Here is a 21,375-nt window from a genome sequence, read left to right on the forward strand (position 1 = left end):
ACTCTTGGTTTATTTCTGTACTTAGGCACTCAGTCTGCAAAGGCAGTGTGTGGGTGCCAGGGTACAGGGCCTCTGAGGGTTGCACAATAAGTGCTGCAGCCCTCAGGGGTCTTCCCTGGTCACCATGCGCTGGGTACCTAGGGTACCATTTACTAGGGGCTGACAGGTGGCCAGAGAGGCCAATTGGGCATTTAGTTTCAGCACAGTTTTGGGGAAGGAACACAGGCCCTGGGTACCTGGTTGGCAGGCAGTCAAAGCACATCAGCAGTTCAGAAAAAAGTGGGGGCATATCAAGGCAAGAAAGATGGCACTTTCTCACACAAATGCTTTACACATTGCCTCAGAGATAAGCCTGACTACTCGTGCCAAGCTACCAAGAGGGTGAGCAGTGGTTATTTTGGAAGTGTAACTCCCTTCTCCTGACTAGAAAGAAGGGTCCCTACTTGGACAGGGTAACAAACTGACAACTAGAGTCCCCTATTTCTAACAGAAAGTACTGTACCTAAAGACGTATTTGAGTTAACATTTTACTTACCTGCTAAAATCATTATTTAAAAAAAAACGTACTTGATAACGAAGTACTTGGTATCAAAATGTATATAAAAATAGGACTTATTTTTCTATATTGGTCTTGGATGTATTCTTGAGTGTGTCTTATGGATTGCCTCTGTGTCAACAAATGCTTAGCACTACCCTCTGATACACCTAACTTGCCCACACTGCAACAAAAGAAAGCATTTGGGACATAATTTGTCCCTCTAAAAACCTTTTGGGGTTTGCCTGGACTCTTTAAACAGTGTACATCTTTTTGGTCCAGTATATAAAGAGCCAGCTGCCTACATATACACTCTTAAGTCTATAATTGTACTGTATGTGAAGCATGGTTTATATGCCCACCTTAACTAGGGTTCTCCACATAAAAGAACAGACTTACATACATGGGACCCATAGATGAGAAAGCCCTTTCATTCTCTTCTGCATGCACTAAATTCAAGGTAGCCGTCATCATATAAGAAATTCACATAGCCACGTAGCAGCCACTTTATTTGCAAATGCTCATTAAGCCCCAAAAAGAGCACCAACATGGCTTGAGGGCAGCGACTTGCAGGAAACCGGTGTCATTTGCCAGATTACTGAGCTAAGAGCAGTGATCCAAAATATTAAACTTTAATAGTGTGGCCAAGAGTCAGTGGAATTTGTTTTTGAAGCCAAAGAGTGAAAATAGAAAATATACTCCCCCATTAGATTGGAAGGAGGTTGTGGAGCTAAGAGGCCAGCTCCCACCATGGTAAGTGTAAATAATAGCAAGACAAAATCAAAGACATGTTTGAGGAATCCGAATAAGAAGAGAAAACGGTTAGCAGATAATCTACCACAATATTGAGCTGTTCCTCAAAGGTCTTACCTTGCATGAACTCGTGAATGGGCCTGATATTTATAGAGCTGGAATGTAGCTGTGCCACAATTTCAGGAAATAACAAGAAAGACAGTACTTGCAATGACGTAGCCATTTACCATTTTTTCCGCTGGGTTCTCGAGTACTATTACTTTGAGGAAAAATCAGAGGCTCATATTTGTGTCTTAACTTTGTTGGGGCAAGAAGGTCTAGTAGTCCAAGTTAACTAAGAGAGATGGTTACAAGCTTTAGTTTCAGTTACTGTGTGACTGTCAGACCCTGTCCTGAGTCTCTGAAGGGACCACAGTGCAGGCACTGGCAAAAAAATCCCAACCTTGGTGGTTGAGGATGTTTGGCACCAATTTCCTTGGGTCTCTCCTACTGTGACTCTGCAAAGTTGGTCAAGAAACTCCTCCTAGGGTAGCGCTGGTGAGCAGTCAAAGGAGTGGAGAAGTGTGGCTCACTGGTTAGAGGAGGCAGACCTGGAAGCAGAGGTCAGCCCGGGACCAGGGTTCAATTCCCGGCTCGGCGGGGTCTTGAGTCCTAAAATGTCCATGGACTCGACAATTCTCGCTCCGGTGCCTACTCGATTCACGGGTTCACACTCTGCGACTCTGGGCAATAGCTTTCTTAATCTCCACAACGGCCCCTCGCGGTGGGATGCCTGGCTTTCACCTTGCGGATACCCTGCCGGGGTTATCTCACAGGGGAATACCAGGATGGGTTCCCTAAGCAAGCGCTTAGAAACCGCTCGGTGATTTGCGCTATATAAATTCCTGTACATTTACATTTACATTCTCAAGGCGACAATGTGGGGAACAAGAGCTCAACACACAACACTCAACCAACAGACATAATTAATGCATTGTCCAGCCCAGTGCTTGTCTTTTGAATAAAAGAAAGGACTTTAATCACTCAGTATTACTTCACACTAAGCTGCACAATTAGAGCAGTGCAGCTGAGGGTTAAAATCCTGATTGTGACCTTGAGTCACTACAACTTTCGGTCAACCCCAGTTCCACTTCAACTAACAGAGTAACCTGCGTCTGTCTGTGATACCTGGCATCTACTCGAGGACACTGAGCTGGCAAGGCACAGCTGCCATTCACTCAATCACCCACAAAGTGCATATGTGGCCAACAGACCACTTCTCTTTTTACTGCATTATCCATTCTTTAAAACATCCTACTTTATATGGCCCTTCATCTTCCGAGCCCTTACTAGCCTTCTTGGACAAAGCCCTGATAGGCGCTGCTGTTAAGTCACTATAGCAAAGCAAATCAAATCTGCACATATTCAGGCTTTTTGACTCCTCATCCCTCACCGAAAGTTTTGTGTGCAGGCATCAGCAGCAATGTAAACACAAACACATCTCTAATACTCCACCTTATAGTGAATCAATACATTGATGCACTTAATAAAAGAGTATTTTTCTAAGCCAGTTTACCCTTATGCTCTTTGAATCTGGTCTGTCTGCTAGGCAGATACACCATCCTGTGGAATATGGCGAGCAGGGTCTTGCCAGCTGTCCCCAGTGAGATTTTAACTTGTTGTTGCCAAATACATCCTTTGAGTTGGTCTAGACACCACAAACTGCGTTGGCAATGCTATGGGCACTTATGTTTGTGTGCCACATGTTTTTCTAGACACATGCAGACATCCCTCATGGACATGCCCTTTGATGGCCCCAGGCACAAGGCATATTCGGTTCTATAGTGGTTCAGAGATAGCCATGCTATAGCTCACTCCTTGGGTCTGCTATCTTCCACCTGCCAATTTCACAAGCAATTCCAGCCATTTAGGGGATACCTCCAGTGCCTGACTTATAGCTAAAGACAGCCATTCCCACCCAACCAGCTCCTATCAGGGCGCCAACGGTTTGGTGCCAGTAGATGGCAGGGCCGTAGCAACATAGCCAGTCCTGGTCGTCCTTTTCCCATACCACTACCAAACCACTTTCATTCCCCCTTAGAAAGTCAGTTGCAGACAGTGAGAGGCAGAATACATTTTTACCATTGAATTACAGAGATATATTATTTAATACTAAATTCAATAATTGATCATATATCCAGTTGGTGTCTCATGCCCATTGACACGTGGGCTCACCAGTGGAGCGTCTACCTTCAAAGGGCCTAGCACTGAAAGTGCCTCAAGGACAACATACGCCTGTCAGATGATGTGGCACAGGACTTTCAGTGTTGGCTGAAGGAGATGATCCAACTCAGGATTCACTAGGAGACATGTTCTGCCTTCCATAGGACTCTGATCTCCTATATGTGTTCCCACCTCTGCCACTACTTCCCTGAGTTCTGAAAAAGGTCTGGAGATATGGGCTCAGATTATTCTGATAGCCCCAAACTGGGTTTGAAGAGTGTGGTACCTAAGCATTTGCTCTCCACTATGTCTCCCTTTGCGGGAACATCTACTTTGCCAGCTGCAGAACAGAGTTCTTCATCTGAATATCCACAAGCCACACCTCCATGCATGGTGATTGAGTGAAACCAGTTGAGTGGCTTTCACCTACTCGCTGTGGTTATCGCTGTCATATTGGCTCTGCACCGTCTATCCATGAAGTTATTTGTTAAACGAAGTTTGTGGCCTGTTGCGATGACCATTGGATGTAGTGGAAGATTATTTGTGAGCTCTCTGGTCTTTTCTGTGTTTGGCAGATCAGACATCACTGCCATGATTCATAGGTTCTCGGAGGAGGGCGTTTTGCCCTCTCGGTTCTGCAGGATTTCCCGATGTGAAGTCCACTCCTCAGGGTCTCCACCGTTTGGATGGTACTGCTTTGATCTCTATTCAAAAGAGGAGACATCTGTGCTTAGACGTTTCCTGCATAAGAACAAGTTGCTTACCTTCTGTATCGCTCTTTCTGGTGGATACTCTATCTGGCAGCAGGTTCCTCACCGCCTGTCCTCTTCCCTGTTCTGTGGAGTGGAATTCTAGGTGTTAATAAGGTTTCATATTAGATAATTCACACTGTCATGGTTTTTTATCTTGGTGATACTCCACCTTACTGGGCGCTGACAGCTTTTTTGTTAAATGACGTTGGTGTTCATGGGTGGTGCATATATGGTTCCACGCCATCACTTCCAGCAGTGGGACAAGCCACTGCGGAGTGCAATGACACCCATATACATGCAGGAGCTATTGTGGAAAGATCTTTCTGGCTCAGTCTGGCACCGTGGGAGAATTTAAAAGGTGAGGAGCCTAAAAGGGATCGGATGAATTAACAACTAGATACTGAATTCTGTACCTGCACAATTGTAATAGCGTACATAAATGCTTACGTGTGGGTTATAAAATAATCCTGCATCGAGACTGTGAACATCCTTCGATCCTAATGCTAGTAACCCCATGAGATTTCAATATGCGTTCTACTCATGATCTGGATAGGAAGTTACTTAATTGAAGTGGGTTTGCATTTTGCAATTGGACATCATAATATCCTTCGTATTCAACCTTACTTGTTCCATTTCTTAGAGCAGCATCTGTGTAATCTGTTAATAACCCCTTTATTCATTCTACCATTCCATGCCCCTGCTCTCTTGCCCTCTCTCCCGCCCGAGGCCCGGAGCCTTTCATAATTTCCTGTTTCATAGTGATTCAAGGAGAGATCGAAAATCCGTCCCCGATCTCGGCCCTGGGCCAGAGGAGGCCGGCGCGCGGGTGCGTGGAGAGTGCCGCCTCCCACCCGCGCTCTGTTTATGAGCCCTGCTCGCGCCATCAGCCGCTGATGATGTTAGCACGCCTCGTTTGCCCCCGGTAACACAGCACAGGCCCACTCCCGGGGGACGGGGCTGCCAAGTTCTTCATCTCCAAATTCACATTCCACCATCTCAGTGGAGAGAAAAGGCACGTTATTTTAACAGGGCTTGCCTTGGGCGAGCAGGGTACAGGGCGCTTGCATTTGGGGGGCCCAGAATGAGCTTGACCTAGCTGCCCGCTTTTATCTTTTTTATTGCAGGCTGTCAGCGCCTTTTATTTTTGTTTCCATAAATGTTCCCCTTCTGCTCGTTTTTTCCCCTCTCACTTCTTGTGCTAGGAATGGGTGGGTGGGAGGTGGGGTTGTTTTCATAGCCTGGTCGCTGCTAAGGTAATCACTCAGGACCTGACTGACCTGTGAACACAAAGGCCCCCCCACTCGGATCATCTGCAGTAGCAAGGGGGAGACAGGGTCAGGAGCAGTGAAGGGGGCAGGGCAGACCTTCCATAACTCTCAGCATATTTGTCCCGCAGACTCGCTCTACAACATACACTAGTGGTGGTCTTCTGACAGAGGTAATGGTTAAAACTAGAATAGCATCAATTAATGTTTTGCTGATGAATTAATGAACCGAGCTGGTCCTTACTGGGGACAGCGCCAAGCACTGGGGCCCCCACTATTGCCCATCGGATCTAGGTCAAGCCCGCCACCCTCACCATCGGCCAAAACACTTGAAGTCATCGTGGATTGCGACCTCTCATTAAAAGCACAAGTGGGCCAGGTGGTCTCCAAATGTTTCTTCCAATTTAAAAAGAATTCGTAAGGTCCGGCGTCTACTCACGTCCGAGGCAATCACCCAGGTCGTGATCGCCACTGTTCTGTCCCATGTGGACTACGCGAATGCCATTTATCTAGGTCTCCCCAACTTCCTATTTAAACGTCTCCAGATGGTGCAGAACTATGCCGCGAGGCTGATTCTGAGTCAACCGAGGTGGCATGCAGCTACTCCCCTACTTAGGAAACTGCATTGGCTTCCGGTCACCCAACGCTGCGCATTCAAAACAGGTTGTATGATCTTTAAATCCTTGTACTGCAAAAGCCCCAAATTCATTGACCAACTAATCACCAGATACGTACCACCTCGCAACCTACGCTCACTCAACCAGGGCCTCCTCCAGACGCTCCCTTTTAAACTCAAGCGCGCTGGAGGCCGTAGGTTTGCAACACTTGCCCCCTACTTATGGAACACCTTCCCTTTGGAGATCCGGAACTGCCAAGACCTCCTCTCTTTCCGGAAAGCCTTGAAGACCTGGCTCTACAGACAAGCACTTCAATAATTCTCCATCCCCCATCCACGTTTATGTTACTGTTGACCTCAGCGCCAAGAAACCAATCGGTGATAGTGCGCTTAACAAATATCTTAATAACATAACATAACATAACCTTAATAACATAACATAATATTTATGAAGCACACAGTTATCCTCAGGAGGGTGTCCTGGCGCTATGCAGACATAACTGGGACAGCAGCACCAGACAGCAGAGCAGGCCTTTCTCATTCCTACTCAAAGCATAACACAAAAGCAGAATTGCTAAGTTGTGTAATATCATTATATACAACGGTTAGGAAGGGCAGAAGTGTAACTGTGGGGGAGGGGAAAAGTTAAGGGGGCAGAATTAGAAGGGGCACCAAATTTGTTTATGCCTGGCGCGCTTATTGATCATAGGCCGGCCCCGTATCCAGGAGTTGAAAGGAAACTTATTTTCCCCAGTGCTACCCCACGTCTTCACAGGCTGTATACTTACCTACTGTGGCGGTGGTACCCCTGGCCTGGTTAAAGTCCCCTGTGCTTCGTGCCATTAATCCCTCCTCCTCTGTCATTCCAGGTGTTTCCTGAAGCTGGGTGAGTGGCAGCTGAACCTGCAGGGCATCAACGAGAGTACCATCCCCAAGGTGCTGCAGTGCTATAACGCCTGCACCGAGCACGACCGCAGCTGGTACAAGGTACGTCTGTGCACTCGTTCATCCGGGAGCGCCCCGGAGTCTGACTGCGGTCATGTGTGGAGTCTGACTGCGGTCATGTGTGGAGTCTGACTGCTTTCATGTGTGGAGTCTAACTGCGGTCATGTGTGGAGTCTGACTGCGGTCATGTGTGGAGTCTGACTGCGGTCATGTGTGGAGTCTGACTGCGGTCATGTGTGGAGTCTAACTGCGGTCATGTGTGGAGTCTGACTGCGGTCATGTGTGGAGTCTGACTGCTGTCATGTGTGGAGTCTGACTGCTGTCATGTGTGGAGTCTGTCCAGAAGAATCTGGGCACCTCAGTATAGTAATGCGCCAGGTACAGGCACCGTTTACATTCCAAAACCATCCAGGTGTCTCACCTCGGTCACATGTAGAGTACATGTACACCCCATCATTCCTAGAAGTCTGTTTCCTACTGCAGTCCTATGTTAAACAGACCCCGCAAAGTTCCTGTGCATCCAAGGGCTTCTATCCTAGGTGTGTTCAAAAGTCTCACTGCTGTCATGTGTAGGGTCGGTACAGGACACACATTTGCCGCAATACTCTGGACAACTCATTGCAGATACGTGTAGCATAAAGCCAGCACACACACAGTACATTCGGGGGGCATACAGGTATGTCACTGAAGTCACATTTTATATAGACCCTGCAAAGGCCCCATACATTTCAGAAGTCACTCACTGGAGTCATCACAAGAAGAGTCTGGGTACCTCACTGCAGTCATGTGTTCAATAGACCCCGCAAAGACCCCATGCAACCCCTGAGCATCCTCTCATCTCACTGCAGTAATGTGTCGAGCCAGCAAAGGCCCTGCGTTTTTCAGGAGAGTCTGGACATTGCTCTACAGTAAAGGTTCGACCCTGCAGGAGCCCTGTATATCCAAAGAGGTTCTGGCCACCTCGCTGCTGTCAGTAATGTCAAGAGTCATTGGAGGCCCAGCACGTCCCAGCAGTATTTACACACGTCACAGCACTGATGATGTTGTGTTGCACTGTAATGCCAATTTATAGAGCACTTCATATCCTTAATAAGCCACCAATGGGTGTTTGCAAATGGGTATCTCGCTTCTACATGAGTTTGCATTCGGTGGGACAGTGTGAGCCTCGATCAAAGGAGGCACCTCGCCACAGTAATGTTACACAACACAGACCATGTACAACACAAATTGTAAAGTCTACATCGGCCCATACACACCAGTTTTGCAGCGTGAATCTTTCTGGATTCACTATGCTGTGCATTATTCCGCAATCTGGTGGTTGGGTCCGGATTCGTAGTCTTTTTTTTTTTTGTAGCCCAGGTGGGCATCGACGTCCCACCATTTGGTGCACCTTCGTGACGTCGGCACGCTTCCTGCGGAAGCTCCCACCCTTGGGCGCCATCTTCAGATTCTTTTTTCCGCCGTTGGGTCTGGATCGTCGCATGAAGCTCCGGAGAAGTTTCAGGAGAAAAGAAGGAAATACACCAAGTTTTTGAGGGAAAAGGACCGAGGGAAGTCGGAGAAGAAGACCTCCTAGAGCCAGAACGAAGAAAGAGGAGAAAACCTCGTGATACTCGACGGCCAAGGAGAAAGCGCGCGCAGGGGGCCCCCTGAGCGAGCACATGGACAACACCCCATTCAAGTTCTGCCGTAATTGCCACCACAAGTACGCGCAGAAGGACCAGCATCCGGTCTGCAACCTCTGCCTGCCGATCGACCACTCCAGCGAGGATTGCAACGCCTGTTCAATCTTCACGCCGAAGACTCTGAGAGTTCGAGAGAGACAGAGGGTGGCCCACCACACGATGCAAGGGAAAGGGGCCACGCCGAGCCTCTACGAGCTGGGTGCCTCCTCCGACGAAGAGGAGAACATCGCCGAGGGACCAGATGACTTCACGGTCGTAGAGACCAATGTGAGACCTTCAAAAAAGGTAGGAGAGTCTACGACCCCGAAAACCCAGACAGGGCCGAGAAAGCCTGAGGGAGAACCCCGAAAAGCGGAGGCTAAGTCCTCGAAAGGAGCGCCGGCGACGAAAGTTTCGACGTCCGAAGCCGCATCCTCCGAAAGGCCCAGCGGATCCTTCGAAAAGGACTCCCAGATGGCAAAGACCAGCGAAAAGCAAAGGTCGTCGAAGCAGGCCCTCGAGAAGGGACCCTCGAGCGAGAAGACGCTTAGAACGGCCTCGACGTCGAAGGTACCGTCGAAGAGACCTGCCGAAAAGCTCGACGCCGAGCAAGCGGCAGAGATGGAGAAAAAGAGAAGAAGGCTCGAGGCCGAAATGGAGAGTATGCTCCAGAGGAAGAGAGCCTTCGAGGAAACAATGAAGAACTATACGATTCCCTCGAAGACCTACTCGACTCCCTCGAAGACCGCTGCGACCGCCGAAGAGGTAGAGGTGCAGGAGGACTTCGAAGCCGAGGAACCGCCGAAAACTCCAAACCCCACAGATGAGGGAGAAGAGGAGGATTTCTACCGCTCGGAGGGAGATTACCTCCGCGAGAGCTACTACTCAGAATCCTCGGCGTCGCTAGAGGAAGAATGGCAGGATCTTGAGGCCGATAACCCGAGGAACCTGTGGAGACATACCCTTCGAGGCCTTCGCCGCCAGACGACATCGGGGCTTACTATGAGGTCGTTAAGGAGGCTGCAGCAGTCTACAATGTGAAGTTGGAGGAGGAACAGACAAAGGCTGACTTCCTGCTAGAGACTTTGCTCCCCTCACAGACGAAAAGCAGCTTCCTGCCCATGCTGAAGAGCGTCACGGCCCAAGGGACTGAAGCCTTCAAGGAACCAGCCACATGCAGGTCAGTGACCCCGAGGACGGAGAAGAAATACAAGTTCTCCTCCGAGGACCCCCCTTATATCCAGGGCACCGTGGCAGCTGACTCCATAATCGCGGCAACGGCCAGAAGAAGGGCCAACGTGCCAACCACATCTGGGCCACCACCTGATAAGGAAAGCAGGAGGATGGACCTCACTGGAAGGAAAATTGAAAGAAATGCCGCTATGCATTGGAGGATGGCAAACTCCAATGCACTCCTGAATAGACACCAATATCAGCACTGGGATGAGATGAGCCAGTTGCTGAAACACATGCCTGAGGAGTACAGGCAGAGGGCAGCCCACCTCGTGGAGGGGGGAAAGGACATAGCAAACGCATGCCTGAAGACAGCCCTAGATGGGGCAGAAACATCTAGCAGACTGATGGCCATAGGCATCACTGAGAGAAGGCAAGCCTGGCTCAGAATATCAGGCTTCAAGGCAGAAGTGCAAAATAACATCCTGAACACCCCCTTCAAAGGGGAGACGCTGTTCGGGGCATCAGTAGATGACAAACTGGCTCAGCTGAAGAAAGACAATGAGACAGCCAAATCGATGGGAGCCCTACAATTCAGGGGGATGCGGAGAGGCACCCCCACAAGGAGACCAAATGGTAGAGGGGGAAACCAGCAATCACATTCGCAACAGTCGCACCACCATGGTCAACAGAGTGACAACCAATGGCACCAGGGTCAACAGAGGCAGAATTGGAACTCCCAGAATAGGGGCCAGTCCTTTCGAGGGAGAGGAAACGGACGGGGCCAGAGACGGAGAGGTGGTGATCAACCCCCCCAAAAGTGACTCCGTGAAGAAGGAGGCGCTCACCCACCCAAAGCCTCAGGGGGGAGAGCACCAACAGCTAAGGGGAGGCTCACACGGACACGGCTCAAGAGAACACACAACACCAGTAGGGGGAAGGTTGAGATTTTTTCTACACGAATGGAGAAAAATAACCACAGACAAGTGGATACTAAACATTATACAGCACGGATACTGCATAGAGTTGGAAAAATATCCACCAAGCAGAAAGCCAAAGAGAAGGGGTCACAAGGGCAAAGAACTGCAGTTGCTCCAAGAGGAAGCTCAAGAACTGCTCCTCAAAGAGGCCATAGAACAAGTCCCGCACAGAGAACGGAACAAGGGGGTGTACTCGAACTACTTCCTAGTACCAAAGGCGGACGAAAGCCTGAGACCCATCTTGGACCTACGGTTCCTGAACACCTACGTAAAAACTCAAAAGTTCAAGATGACTTCCCTGCAAGAGGTCATCCCACAAATAAGGCCCGGGGACTACTTGTCCACGATAGACCTAAAAGACGCATACCTGCACATCCCCATGAACAGGAAACACAAACACATGTTAAGATTCAAGGTGAAACAAGACCACTACCAGTTCACAACCCTGGCTTTCGGGCTCAAGTCAGCGCCAAGGGTCTTTACCAAATGCCTCGCGGCGGTGGCCGCACACCTACGAAGGGAGGGTATACACGTGTACCCCTACCTGGACGACTGGCTCGTGAAAGCAAGCTCTTACACGAGATGCAAAGATCACGCAGAACAGGTCACAAGAACGCTCACGAACCTTGGCTTCTCCATCCACTGGAGAAAGTGCTCCATGGACCCAGAACAAGTGAAAATCTTCCTGGGAGCCCTGATCAACACGGTCGAATGCAGAGTGACACCCAGCGAGAAGAGAACACTCAGCCTGCTGAGGGAGAAACGCCACTACCAGAAGGGGCAAGTTCTGACAGTGAGGACGGTGATCAAGATCTTGGGGATGATGACGTCATGCATCCACCTGGTCCCCAATGTTCGGCTAAAGATGAGACCACTACAGGAGTGGCTGCAACAGCAATGGTCACAAGCAGAAGGAAGTTGGGAAGATCTAGTGGTTGTTACGCACAATGTGCAGGAGGAGATGAAATGGTGGACTAGGAGAATATAACGATGGGGAAGCCTCTAACGCCACCGGACCCAACTGTGACCATCACCACAGACGCATCCCAGAAAGGATGGGGCGCACACATGAACAGGCTCAGAGTGAGGGGTCTGTGGAACCCAGGAGATGCAGTCAAGCACATCAACTACCTGGAACTGAAAACAGTGTTGCTGGCCCTCAAGGCCTTCCAAAAGCACCTTTACAACAAAAGGGTGATGATACAGACAGACAACACCACAACGATGTTTTACATCAACAAGCAAGGGGGGACTCAGTCATTCCCTCTGTCGAGCTTGGCTCAAGAAATATGGAGATGGGCGATCCCACTCAGGATAGACCTGCTTGCCATACACCTGCCAGGGAAGGACAATGTGGAAGCGGATTGGCTCAGCGGGCAAGCATCGGTGTCCCACGAATGGGAACTGAACAACCAAGAGACAGAGAACCTGTTCAGGAGGTGGGGCAGACCAACAATAGACCTGTTTGCAACACGCCAGAATGCAAAATGCCAACACTTTGCATCGAGGGAACAGGAACCAATGTCCCATGGGAATGCCCTATGGATAAGCTGGTCAAAGAAATTTGCCTACGCTTTTCCACCGACGCCACTGATCCCCAGAGTCCTGAACAAGTGCAGGTCGAGCAACATGACTCTCATCCTGGTGGCTCCCCAATGGGCGAGGCAGACTTGGTACTCTCAGATTATGGAGATGTCGCAGGGCAGAGCACACAAGTTCCCAAAGAGAAGAGACCTTCTCTCCATGGAAGGGGGACAAGTTCTACACCCAGAACCAGAAAGCCTCTGCCTGTCAGCGTGGCTCCTGAGGACTTAGAGTTTGCACATCTAAAACTACCAGAGAGCACACTTCGGGTACTGAGAGAAGCAAGGAGACCCAGCACGCGGAAGTGCTATGGGGAGAAATGGAAGAGGTTCACGCAGTGGTGCCACAGGAAAAACCTGGAGAGAAAACTGACTAGAGAGTCTACAGTACTCAGATACCTCACGCACCTGATCAAAGCTAAACTAAGCTCGTCCTCGCTGAGGGTTCACCTGGCAGCGATTGTGGCATACACAAGAGGAGAAACAGGACGAAGTTTCTTCACTTCCAGAGTAGTGAAAAGGTTCTTGGAAGGAGTGAAGAGAATAGCGCCACCCAAGAGGATTCCGCCGCCGGCATGGAACTTGAACGTCGTACTGATGGAACTCATGAAGCCACTGTTTGAACCCATCCATAAAGCGTCACTACAAATGCTGACAATGAAGACAGCCTTTCTAGTAGCAATAACATCTCTACGCAGAGTGAGCGAGTTACAAGCTTTGACGCTGCAAGAACCGTACATACAAATACACAGTGACAGGGTCGTGATGAGGACAGACCCGCATTTCATGCCCAAGGTAGTATCTAAATTCCACATGAACCAAAGTATCCAGATACCTAGCTTCTTCCAGAAGCCCACGTCAAACGCGGAGAGGGCGCTCCACACTCTCGACGCAAGGCGGGCAGTAATGCACTATATAGAAAGGACGAAAGAACACAGGAAGACGAAACAATTCTTTGTGTCCTTCGCAAGGAGTCTCCTGGGTAGACCAGTGACTAAGAACACCATAGCAAGATGGATTGCCAAAACAATACAGCTCTGCCACTTGCAAGCTGGTGAAGAGCTCACGGAGGGCCCACGAGCCCACTCAACCAGAAAGAAAGGGGCAACGATCGCCTTCCTGGCAAACACGCCCATCCAAGACATATGCCTGGCGGCAACATGGGCTTCAGTGCACACTTTCACTAAACATTATTGCGTAGATGTGCGGATGAACAAGGAAGCACAAGTGGGCCAAAGAGTGCTTCAACATATCTTTAACAACCAACGCTCATCTTCCACCCAGCCGCCACATGAGTGACAAAACCGCTACAAAATCTATGCACAGCATAGTGAATCCAGAAAGATTCACGCTGCAAAACGAATAGTTTCTTACCTGTCGGTGTAGTTTTGCAGCTTGAAGATCTTTCTGGATTCACTAGCGAACCCACCCACCTCCGCCAGAAAGATGAGGCTGGAGAAGGTGGAAGGACATGGAATAAGATAAGAACGTTTAGCAAAGACAAGTATACTTGAAGAAGTTTACGTTGAAGGAAAGTTTAATACACATAGCCATGGATTCACCACAAGAGAGAAAAGAAAAAAGAATCCGAAGATGGCGCCCAAGGGTGGGAGCTTCCGCAGGAAGCGTGCCGACGTCACAAAGGTGCACCAAATGGTAGGACGTCGACGCCCACCTGGGCTACAAAAAAAAAAAGAGAAAAAAGACTACGAATCCGGACCCAACCACCAGATCGCGGAATAATGCACAGCATAGTGAATCCAGAAAGATCTTCAAGCTGCAAAACTACACCGACAGGTAAGAAACTATTCGTTACTTCTGAACCTTTTACTGTCTTTATAGGAAGAGTAGATCTCCCCCTATACCTCCACAGAGAGCACGGGCCTCTTACTGCAGCAATGTGTAGAAACGGGACAGGCTCCTTACATCTCAGGAATGCCTCTCCTGTGTGACTTGTCCTCAAAATTCACACGTGTTGTTCCTGCAAGTAAAGTTTGACTGACAGTGCTTGTATGTGTTTTTTCATCATGCATTGGTGCACTTCTTTGTGTTTATTCTGTATCCCTGCGTCATGTGTTGGTGCACCTGTATGTGTGTGTGAAAGCCAGCGTTACATGTCTGGTTTGCTGACATCCTACGTCTGTGTATCCCAGCACCATGCGTCTGTCTTCCAGTATGTTTCTGTGTATGCTTACATCAAACATTGCTCATAATGACCTTTCACTGCACTGGGGGTGGTGAGATGTACAGGCAGTAGGATCAAACGTAAACCTGTAAGCCCTGATTGCCCCATTTTCTCCCTAGAATCACGGTTGCCTATTCTCTCTTGAGCCTCTTTCTAATGCCACCACAATGTGACTTTCACATGTTCCTAGTCCTGTCATTTGTTGTGTATTGTTGCCTCACTCTATGGATACTGCGCATGTCCTCCTGATCTACTCTCATTGCCTGTTGTGCATTGATGCAAATTTCTCCAGTATCATCTTCATGTCCTGTGTTTTTGTTGGTCTACTCCCATCGCTTACTATGCATATGCGCTGGTAACTAGATCCATCAGTATTTTATTTACTTGTGTGCTATGTTGTATATATATGCTCTGCCCTCATTTTTCTCCTGTGCACTTTATGTAGGCTTGGCATGCCTGGGCTGTGATGAACTTCGAGGCTGTGCTCCACTACAAGCACCAGAACCAGGCCAGAGATGAGAAGAAAAAGCTGAGGCACGCCAGTGGCACCAGCATCACCAGTGCCACCAGTGCCAACACTGATGGCAGCAACAGTGAGAGCGAGAATGAAAGCATCGAGGGGAGCCCAGTGCCATCCCCTCTGCAAAAGAAGGTGTCCGAGGTGCGTCTTTATCAAATTTCGCTATGACACAGGAAGTGGGTTCATACCCACCTGCGCTGCAGGGCACAGGAAGAGTTGCCACTCTGGAAACGATGTCTGTGCTGCAGTGTGATCTAGACTATTAGTCTGTAAGGTCTTGGATTTAGGCCTGATACGTTCAGGATTTGTGAGCAGTGTTGTTCATGGTGTTATCTTTTGGGGTTTAAGTACTACAATATGGGCAGTAAGTTCTGTGTTGGCAGGTAATGGGGTCTAGGTTTAAGAGAATCAAGTTCAGAGTTTTTGAATAATAGGGTCTAGGGATTGTGGAGTCTAGTTTCGTTTTAGTTATGGGTTCTAAGGTTAAAAGGTTCTGTTTGTTTGTGAGTAGCAGAACCTAATGATAGGATATTCAATATTTACCCGTAGTGAAATCTGCAAGCTATAGGGTCTGGTTATTATAAATTTGCTATGCCTGATTCTACTATCCAGTTCTTTGGTTGCAAAGTGTTTTGTTTTGCTCAAAGCACAAACCTTCTTTAAATTACCAGTTGTGAGGCATTTTCTGAAGGGATAGACTTTCATGTTCTCACCGTTGCCATTCATCATGTCTTGATGTCACTTAAATTTGGTCCCAAATTGTTGTTAGTGTCTCATTTAAGCCCATGTACAGTTTATCTCTCAGGCTCTGAATGTTGAAGATGCGGTTTCTTGTCTCTGTCACCTTGGCATGCCAGGTGAGTCAGCAGCGGTTTACGTCTGTCCACTCGCTGTTCACTTTTTTTGCATTCACGCCTCCTTTTACAGAGGCGGTGTTCCCGTTCCCAAGTGGGGAAGTCCATTACTCTGTCTATATTCTTTCCCTCTCCTCATCCCTCAGAGGAGTATGGGCGGGTGCATCACTTGGACCAGTAATGCTCCCAGCTTCACTGTGTGGCTTTTACTTCTTGGCTTTGCTGGCCCCAAAAAAAGGTAGAGTTGTCATGAAGAGGATAAGCTGCCCAAAGGCATTGGTGTTCATTGTACCAGAACAAATAAAATGAAGGTGGCCTCGCAATTGGATGCCTGAGTGGGCAGATAATCAGAAGCAGAAAAGGTCAGAGGCTCCTCAGAGAGGAGTCCCTAATCCTGCCCAGATGTAGAAGGGTAAAAATGTCGACTTGAAGAGGATGATTCTGCTTACTGGATAATCATAATTACCTCTATCCAAACACAATCCAGATTTATGGGGTAATTTTTGCATTTTAACTCGCGGTTTTCTGGGAAATTGCAATGATTTTATGTGTCTGAAACTATTTGAGAAATTGATATGATTGTAAGTAATCAAGCACTAACATTTTCTTTCATTCAACCCAGACACAAAAAGGAAAATCCCCAAACGAAAAATGTTCTGGTATGGCTCCTCTTGAAGAAAGCCCCAGAACAATCCGACCAATTGGCACACAAGAGATCTATAGGACTAAAGTAGATAGCTGGTGTACCAAGAGGATCCTGGATGGTGAAGTTAGCTTGCAAACATAGTAACCTTCCAGAGCTTTGGACAACTATGTCTATAAGATGTGTTCTAGTACTTCTTAAAACTTCAGCGCAAATGGGGTGTGATTTGTGAAGCCAACATGGCGGACGCATTGAAAGTGCTCTTTGCTCTCAGCCCCTGTGAATTCTCCTTAATCCTGTTGTTGGCCCCAAGAAAAAGCATATTTATCTACCCCAGGAGTTGAGGGACATGTGGCAGTGGCATGTCATGGAGAATATGTCTTCTCCTCTCTATCAAGAAGTAGTGCTGAAATGCCAAGTATGGAGCTCAAGATAGCACTGGTGCTCGGGACTGCCCTAGAGACTGAGCCTTGGTCCCTGATTGCCTCGCCTAGAGACAAACCGGCGCTACAGATGCATGTGGCGCAGCCTATGTCTGCGTCCTAACCACCCAGAGCTGGAGTGGTGGTTCCTGACCCAATGGACGATCTCTAGAGCCGAGAGACCCAGAAGGGCCCCAACTTTGGATGAGGTGGCCACAGGTGGGTTATCACAGCGTTGTCTGAGATGACGGTTCCTGGGGCCAGTTTACCTCTTTCTGACTAGCGCAGCTGTGGAGGGCTAGGACGGCACTATTAGCGACTGCGAGGCTTGCTTGGAAGACAGCTGCCACGTCGCTTGAATCAGTGGACTGGTTGATGTAGCTGTGCTGTGGGGCTGGGCATTGGCCTGAACTATGCTACTCCTACTGTGAACCGGAGAGCTATTAATTAGGAGGACTGTGGGGCTGGAAATTTCTCGCTCTCATCTACCTGTTTTGTCCCTGCCATGTTGAAAGAGCTAGGCAGCTGCCTGCACTACATCTCTAGTGTTATTGGTAAGTCAGAAAGGTGCAAGCTTATCAGTGATGAAGTAGAAAAGGGGGGTTCTGCTCTTTTACACTGTTCGGTCATGCTTCCTTGAGATATCCTCACAAAAACGTTTTCAGCCTCAATTTGTCAGCTCCTTTGCTTTCAGGGCAGTCTAGCGCTCACTCTTGTACTTTAGTGACAACAGCAAAGTGTCCACAACTGGCCTCCGGTAAGAAGGTGCAGCTTCTAGAAGAGAATATATCCCTGGCAATTAATCTAGCAGGTTCTAATCTAAATGGTCACCTGGATGTCCAGACGCTGTACACAATACTGGTTCGAGGATTGGGTATTTATCCAGCTTATCCAGCATTGGAAGAATAGGTGAGAATGCGGAGTATGAGCTATTTTATGGGGGTTCTGAAGCAGGTGCGGTCTGATTACTGTGTGGCTATTGTTTCTTGGCCCTGGCATCCTCTGGTCACAGTACTTTAGGACACTTTGCTCTTACAGGGCTGTGGAGTGAAGCAGTCAAGGTTTTACCTGGGAGGTGGAAGTGTTAGAAACTCAAGTACATTGGGAGAAAATAAATAACAACAACTTCAGTGGCCAGTCAGGATTGTATATTAGAAATAGAAAATGAGTGCATTAAAAAGTAATTAGGCTAGAATCATTAAAACTAAGTTGCACAACATAATAGCAGGTGCTAGGGTTGAGCTACAGCCCAGAACACTATTATATCTTTTTAGCACCCTAGATTTTTGTTAATGTTTGCTCAACGGCCAATGGAGCAGGGTGTGAATCTACTATGGGGTCTCCTGAACCTCTTGGATCCCCTATTCTTCAGCGAGAGCTTGTCTGTTGTGAAATGTCTACCAAGTGGACTCTCGACCTGGTTCCGTCTTGGGTACCACCTTGGAGTTCCATCAGCAGAGATTTCAGTACATAAAGGCTGAAAATAAAAGACTTCATCACCAAAACAAGTAGGACCCTACCCAGTAAAGTCATTGGTGCCCTGTGGTGTCTTAATGGCGATGGCCGACGTAACCCTGGTGTCTCATCACCTATGTCTTGTTTCTTATAATGGAGGCCAACAACCAGTTCAGAACTTAACTGGTATTCAATGGGAAGGGTGGAAATAACTGCCGCATCTGGCTAAAGAGAGGAAGATCCACATACTCTGTGGGCTTGGGATGGGAAAAGGCAAAGTAGGCTAACCACGCTTGGTGACAGAACTCCACTTTTTACACCCACATTTATAATGTTTCATACTTGTCCCAGTCACAGTCCGATCTTTTACTCCGGAGAACCGGCAGGCAGTCTCCATATGGGGGAGCAGGTAAAAAGTCTATGCCTTTAAACTAGAATCTGGCTGCCACCACATAGTCTCAATTGAGGCACCAGTAAGCCATCTTCTCTCAGATAGAGGGGAAACCTCTGGGTTTCCTGTCTGCCATCAGTGCATGTCGACAAAACCAAGGGGACATGGATCAGCTCCATTGGCCTTAAATGATTGTTGAGGTTCCTGAAAGAAAAACAGAGGCTAGTCCAGTAGGCTTATAAGACAGGATGCCATACGTTTACCATGCCATGCAGGGGGCACTCATTCCAGCACTAAGCTGATATTATTTAAGATTCAGGGAGAAGTGCATGATTTTTCTTTGCCATTCCTACAGCCACCAATTTACCTCTTAAAGTTGGGACGCTTCAGGTACTTAGTGCTATCTTTCCTTTCACTATTTTCCATCATGATTATTCCTTATTTTTTATCAAAATGCTCTTTAGAGTTTCATTTGTCACAAAATATATATTTCTGCCTACTACTTTACTGTATTAAGTTACAATGGGGTATACCCTAAGAACTCTCTGACTGTATCACTGTTTCATGATAGAGAAGGGTCTCTATACGATGGACCCCACGAGGATGTTTAGATTTTACATTGCCAAGGAAAATTAGACACCTAAGCCTATATGTGTTAGTTTTCGGATGTCAAGATAAGAGAATTTATAGCACACAGGTCATTTCACACCGGATTATTTTGAGTTAGATGGATTAACCCACTACTTTTTGTAAAGGACCTCTTTTCATTGTTGATCTTCTCAGACATATGGTTGCTTGCGTTACTGCTAAGGGAGTCTTTCCTTGCGTGAAAAATCTGTAGGAAGAAGTATCATTGGGAAAAAAGATGCTCCCTAACGTGGTTTTTCTCTTTCTTTCCGTGGTGTCATTATCACTCATCCACTAACCTTAACCAAAGTTTTTGCCTAGTTCTTGAGTTTTGTGCTTTGTCAAGATCTGTTCTTTTGCCTGGCCTCTGTTGAGCAAGATAGTCCGGTGCTAGTTAGTACCTTCATGGAGCCACAACCTCCTTTCTATCGTTACGTCAGTGGTAAAATACACCTAACTATTCTGATGCTACCTGGCTCACATTTGAGGATATTGAAAACATTTCCATACCCAGTATGATGCCATTGCATAATCAAGTGATCGTGAATTTGCAGAAAAATTGAATATTTAGAAACCCAGAAACAAGGGTATGCTGCTGTTTTACAAGTAATGAGGGTGACAGTATTGGAGGTTCAGGGTTTGTTATTTGTAGCTTTTTGATTATGATTGTGAGTCATGTATATATGATAGGTTCTATATTTATAATAAGTGGGGTCCAATCTTTTTAACCTGGTTTGGGTTTCATAGGGTGGTTTTATGAAATTAAAGTGTGTAAGAGTAGGAACATAAAGTATAGGTTTGTGAGTGACTCATTTTATATGTTGATTGCAGGATTTGTCAAAGACCCTTCTGATGTACACCGTCCCTGCCGTTCAGGGTTTCTTCCGCTCAATCTCTTTGTCCCGGGGAAATAACTTACAGGATACTCTCAGGTAAAGTGACAAAGCAATACATACGTATGCAAATGGTGGATCTGTTGTGATAGGGTGTAACTCAGTTTAATCCGGGCCACACAATATGGACTTGAAACGAAGTATGTTCTGTCTGATCTCACTATGTGATGCACATTAGAGGTTGGGTGTGGTTAGGCCACAGTAAAGAAGAACATTTCGGTATTGGAGCATACTTGAGTGTCGTGTACTTGCACTAGGGAACTCTTATATACTTAAAATAACTAGATTGATGAAAACACTTTTTAGCAATACTAAATGGGCTATTGTAATCTAAGGTGGCCCCTCGAAAAAGAAACAGAGACACTAAATCTCCAATGTCAGTAATTTGCACTCTGATCTGTATCCAAAATGGATTTATGCTACTCTTCCAAACCCTATGGCATAAAAGGCATTGGCAGTACTGAAAGTGCCTCATGCATTTCATGATTCCTGCCCCCTTGCTTCCGCCTACCTCCTGTACTGACACTAATGCACAATTATAATGTGTAACTAATTAGGCAAAAGAGAGAATCCCATTTATCATGAATGAGGATGCTTATAGTGCATCTGCTGGACTGAGTTAGTGTTCTAACTCACAATGGAAGGTCCACCTTGCCCTTCATGATACAACTCTTACAACTCCTCCAACACGTGCAAAAGCAGCGTCCACAGTGATAGGAAGGTCTGTGCAAATTTAATTGTGTGTAAGGCACCTTTGAAGCCAAAAGATGGTTTTGTTGAAATCTTTTGTAAACGCCACCTTTGCACTTGTGCCTTTTTATTGGGCATCCAAATGTAAGCGATACAGATCTATACAGCCATTCAGATAAGTTCATATTGACCTCCTGGTTTAATGCCTCAACCCACAAAGCATGTGG

At 47.4% G+C, this 21,375-nt stretch overlaps 1 protein-coding gene across 2 annotated transcripts in view; it reads left to right on the forward strand.

The window, feature by feature from the left end:
• The window catches only part of MTOR (mechanistic target of rapamycin kinase), a 938,810-nt gene that overhangs the window by 699,753 nt on the left and 217,682 nt on the right, over positions 1–21,375 (forward strand). For both annotated transcript variants that reach the window (XM_086921314.1, XM_086921315.1), the window contains 3 exons: positions 6,993–7,110; positions 15,099–15,314; positions 20,397–20,497. In XM_086921314.1, coding sequence (XP_086777440.1) covers positions 6,993–7,110; positions 15,099–15,314; positions 20,397–20,497 — 435 coding nt within the window. The remainder of the gene's footprint in view (positions 1–6,992; positions 7,111–15,098; positions 15,315–20,396; positions 20,498–21,375) is intronic.

The sequence above is a fragment of the Lissotriton vulgaris genome, chromosome 5, assembly GCF_964263255.1.
Source record: "Lissotriton vulgaris chromosome 5, aLisVul1.2, whole genome shotgun sequence".
In the NCBI taxonomy this organism is placed as follows: Eukaryota; Metazoa; Chordata; class Amphibia; order Caudata; family Salamandridae; genus Lissotriton; species Lissotriton vulgaris.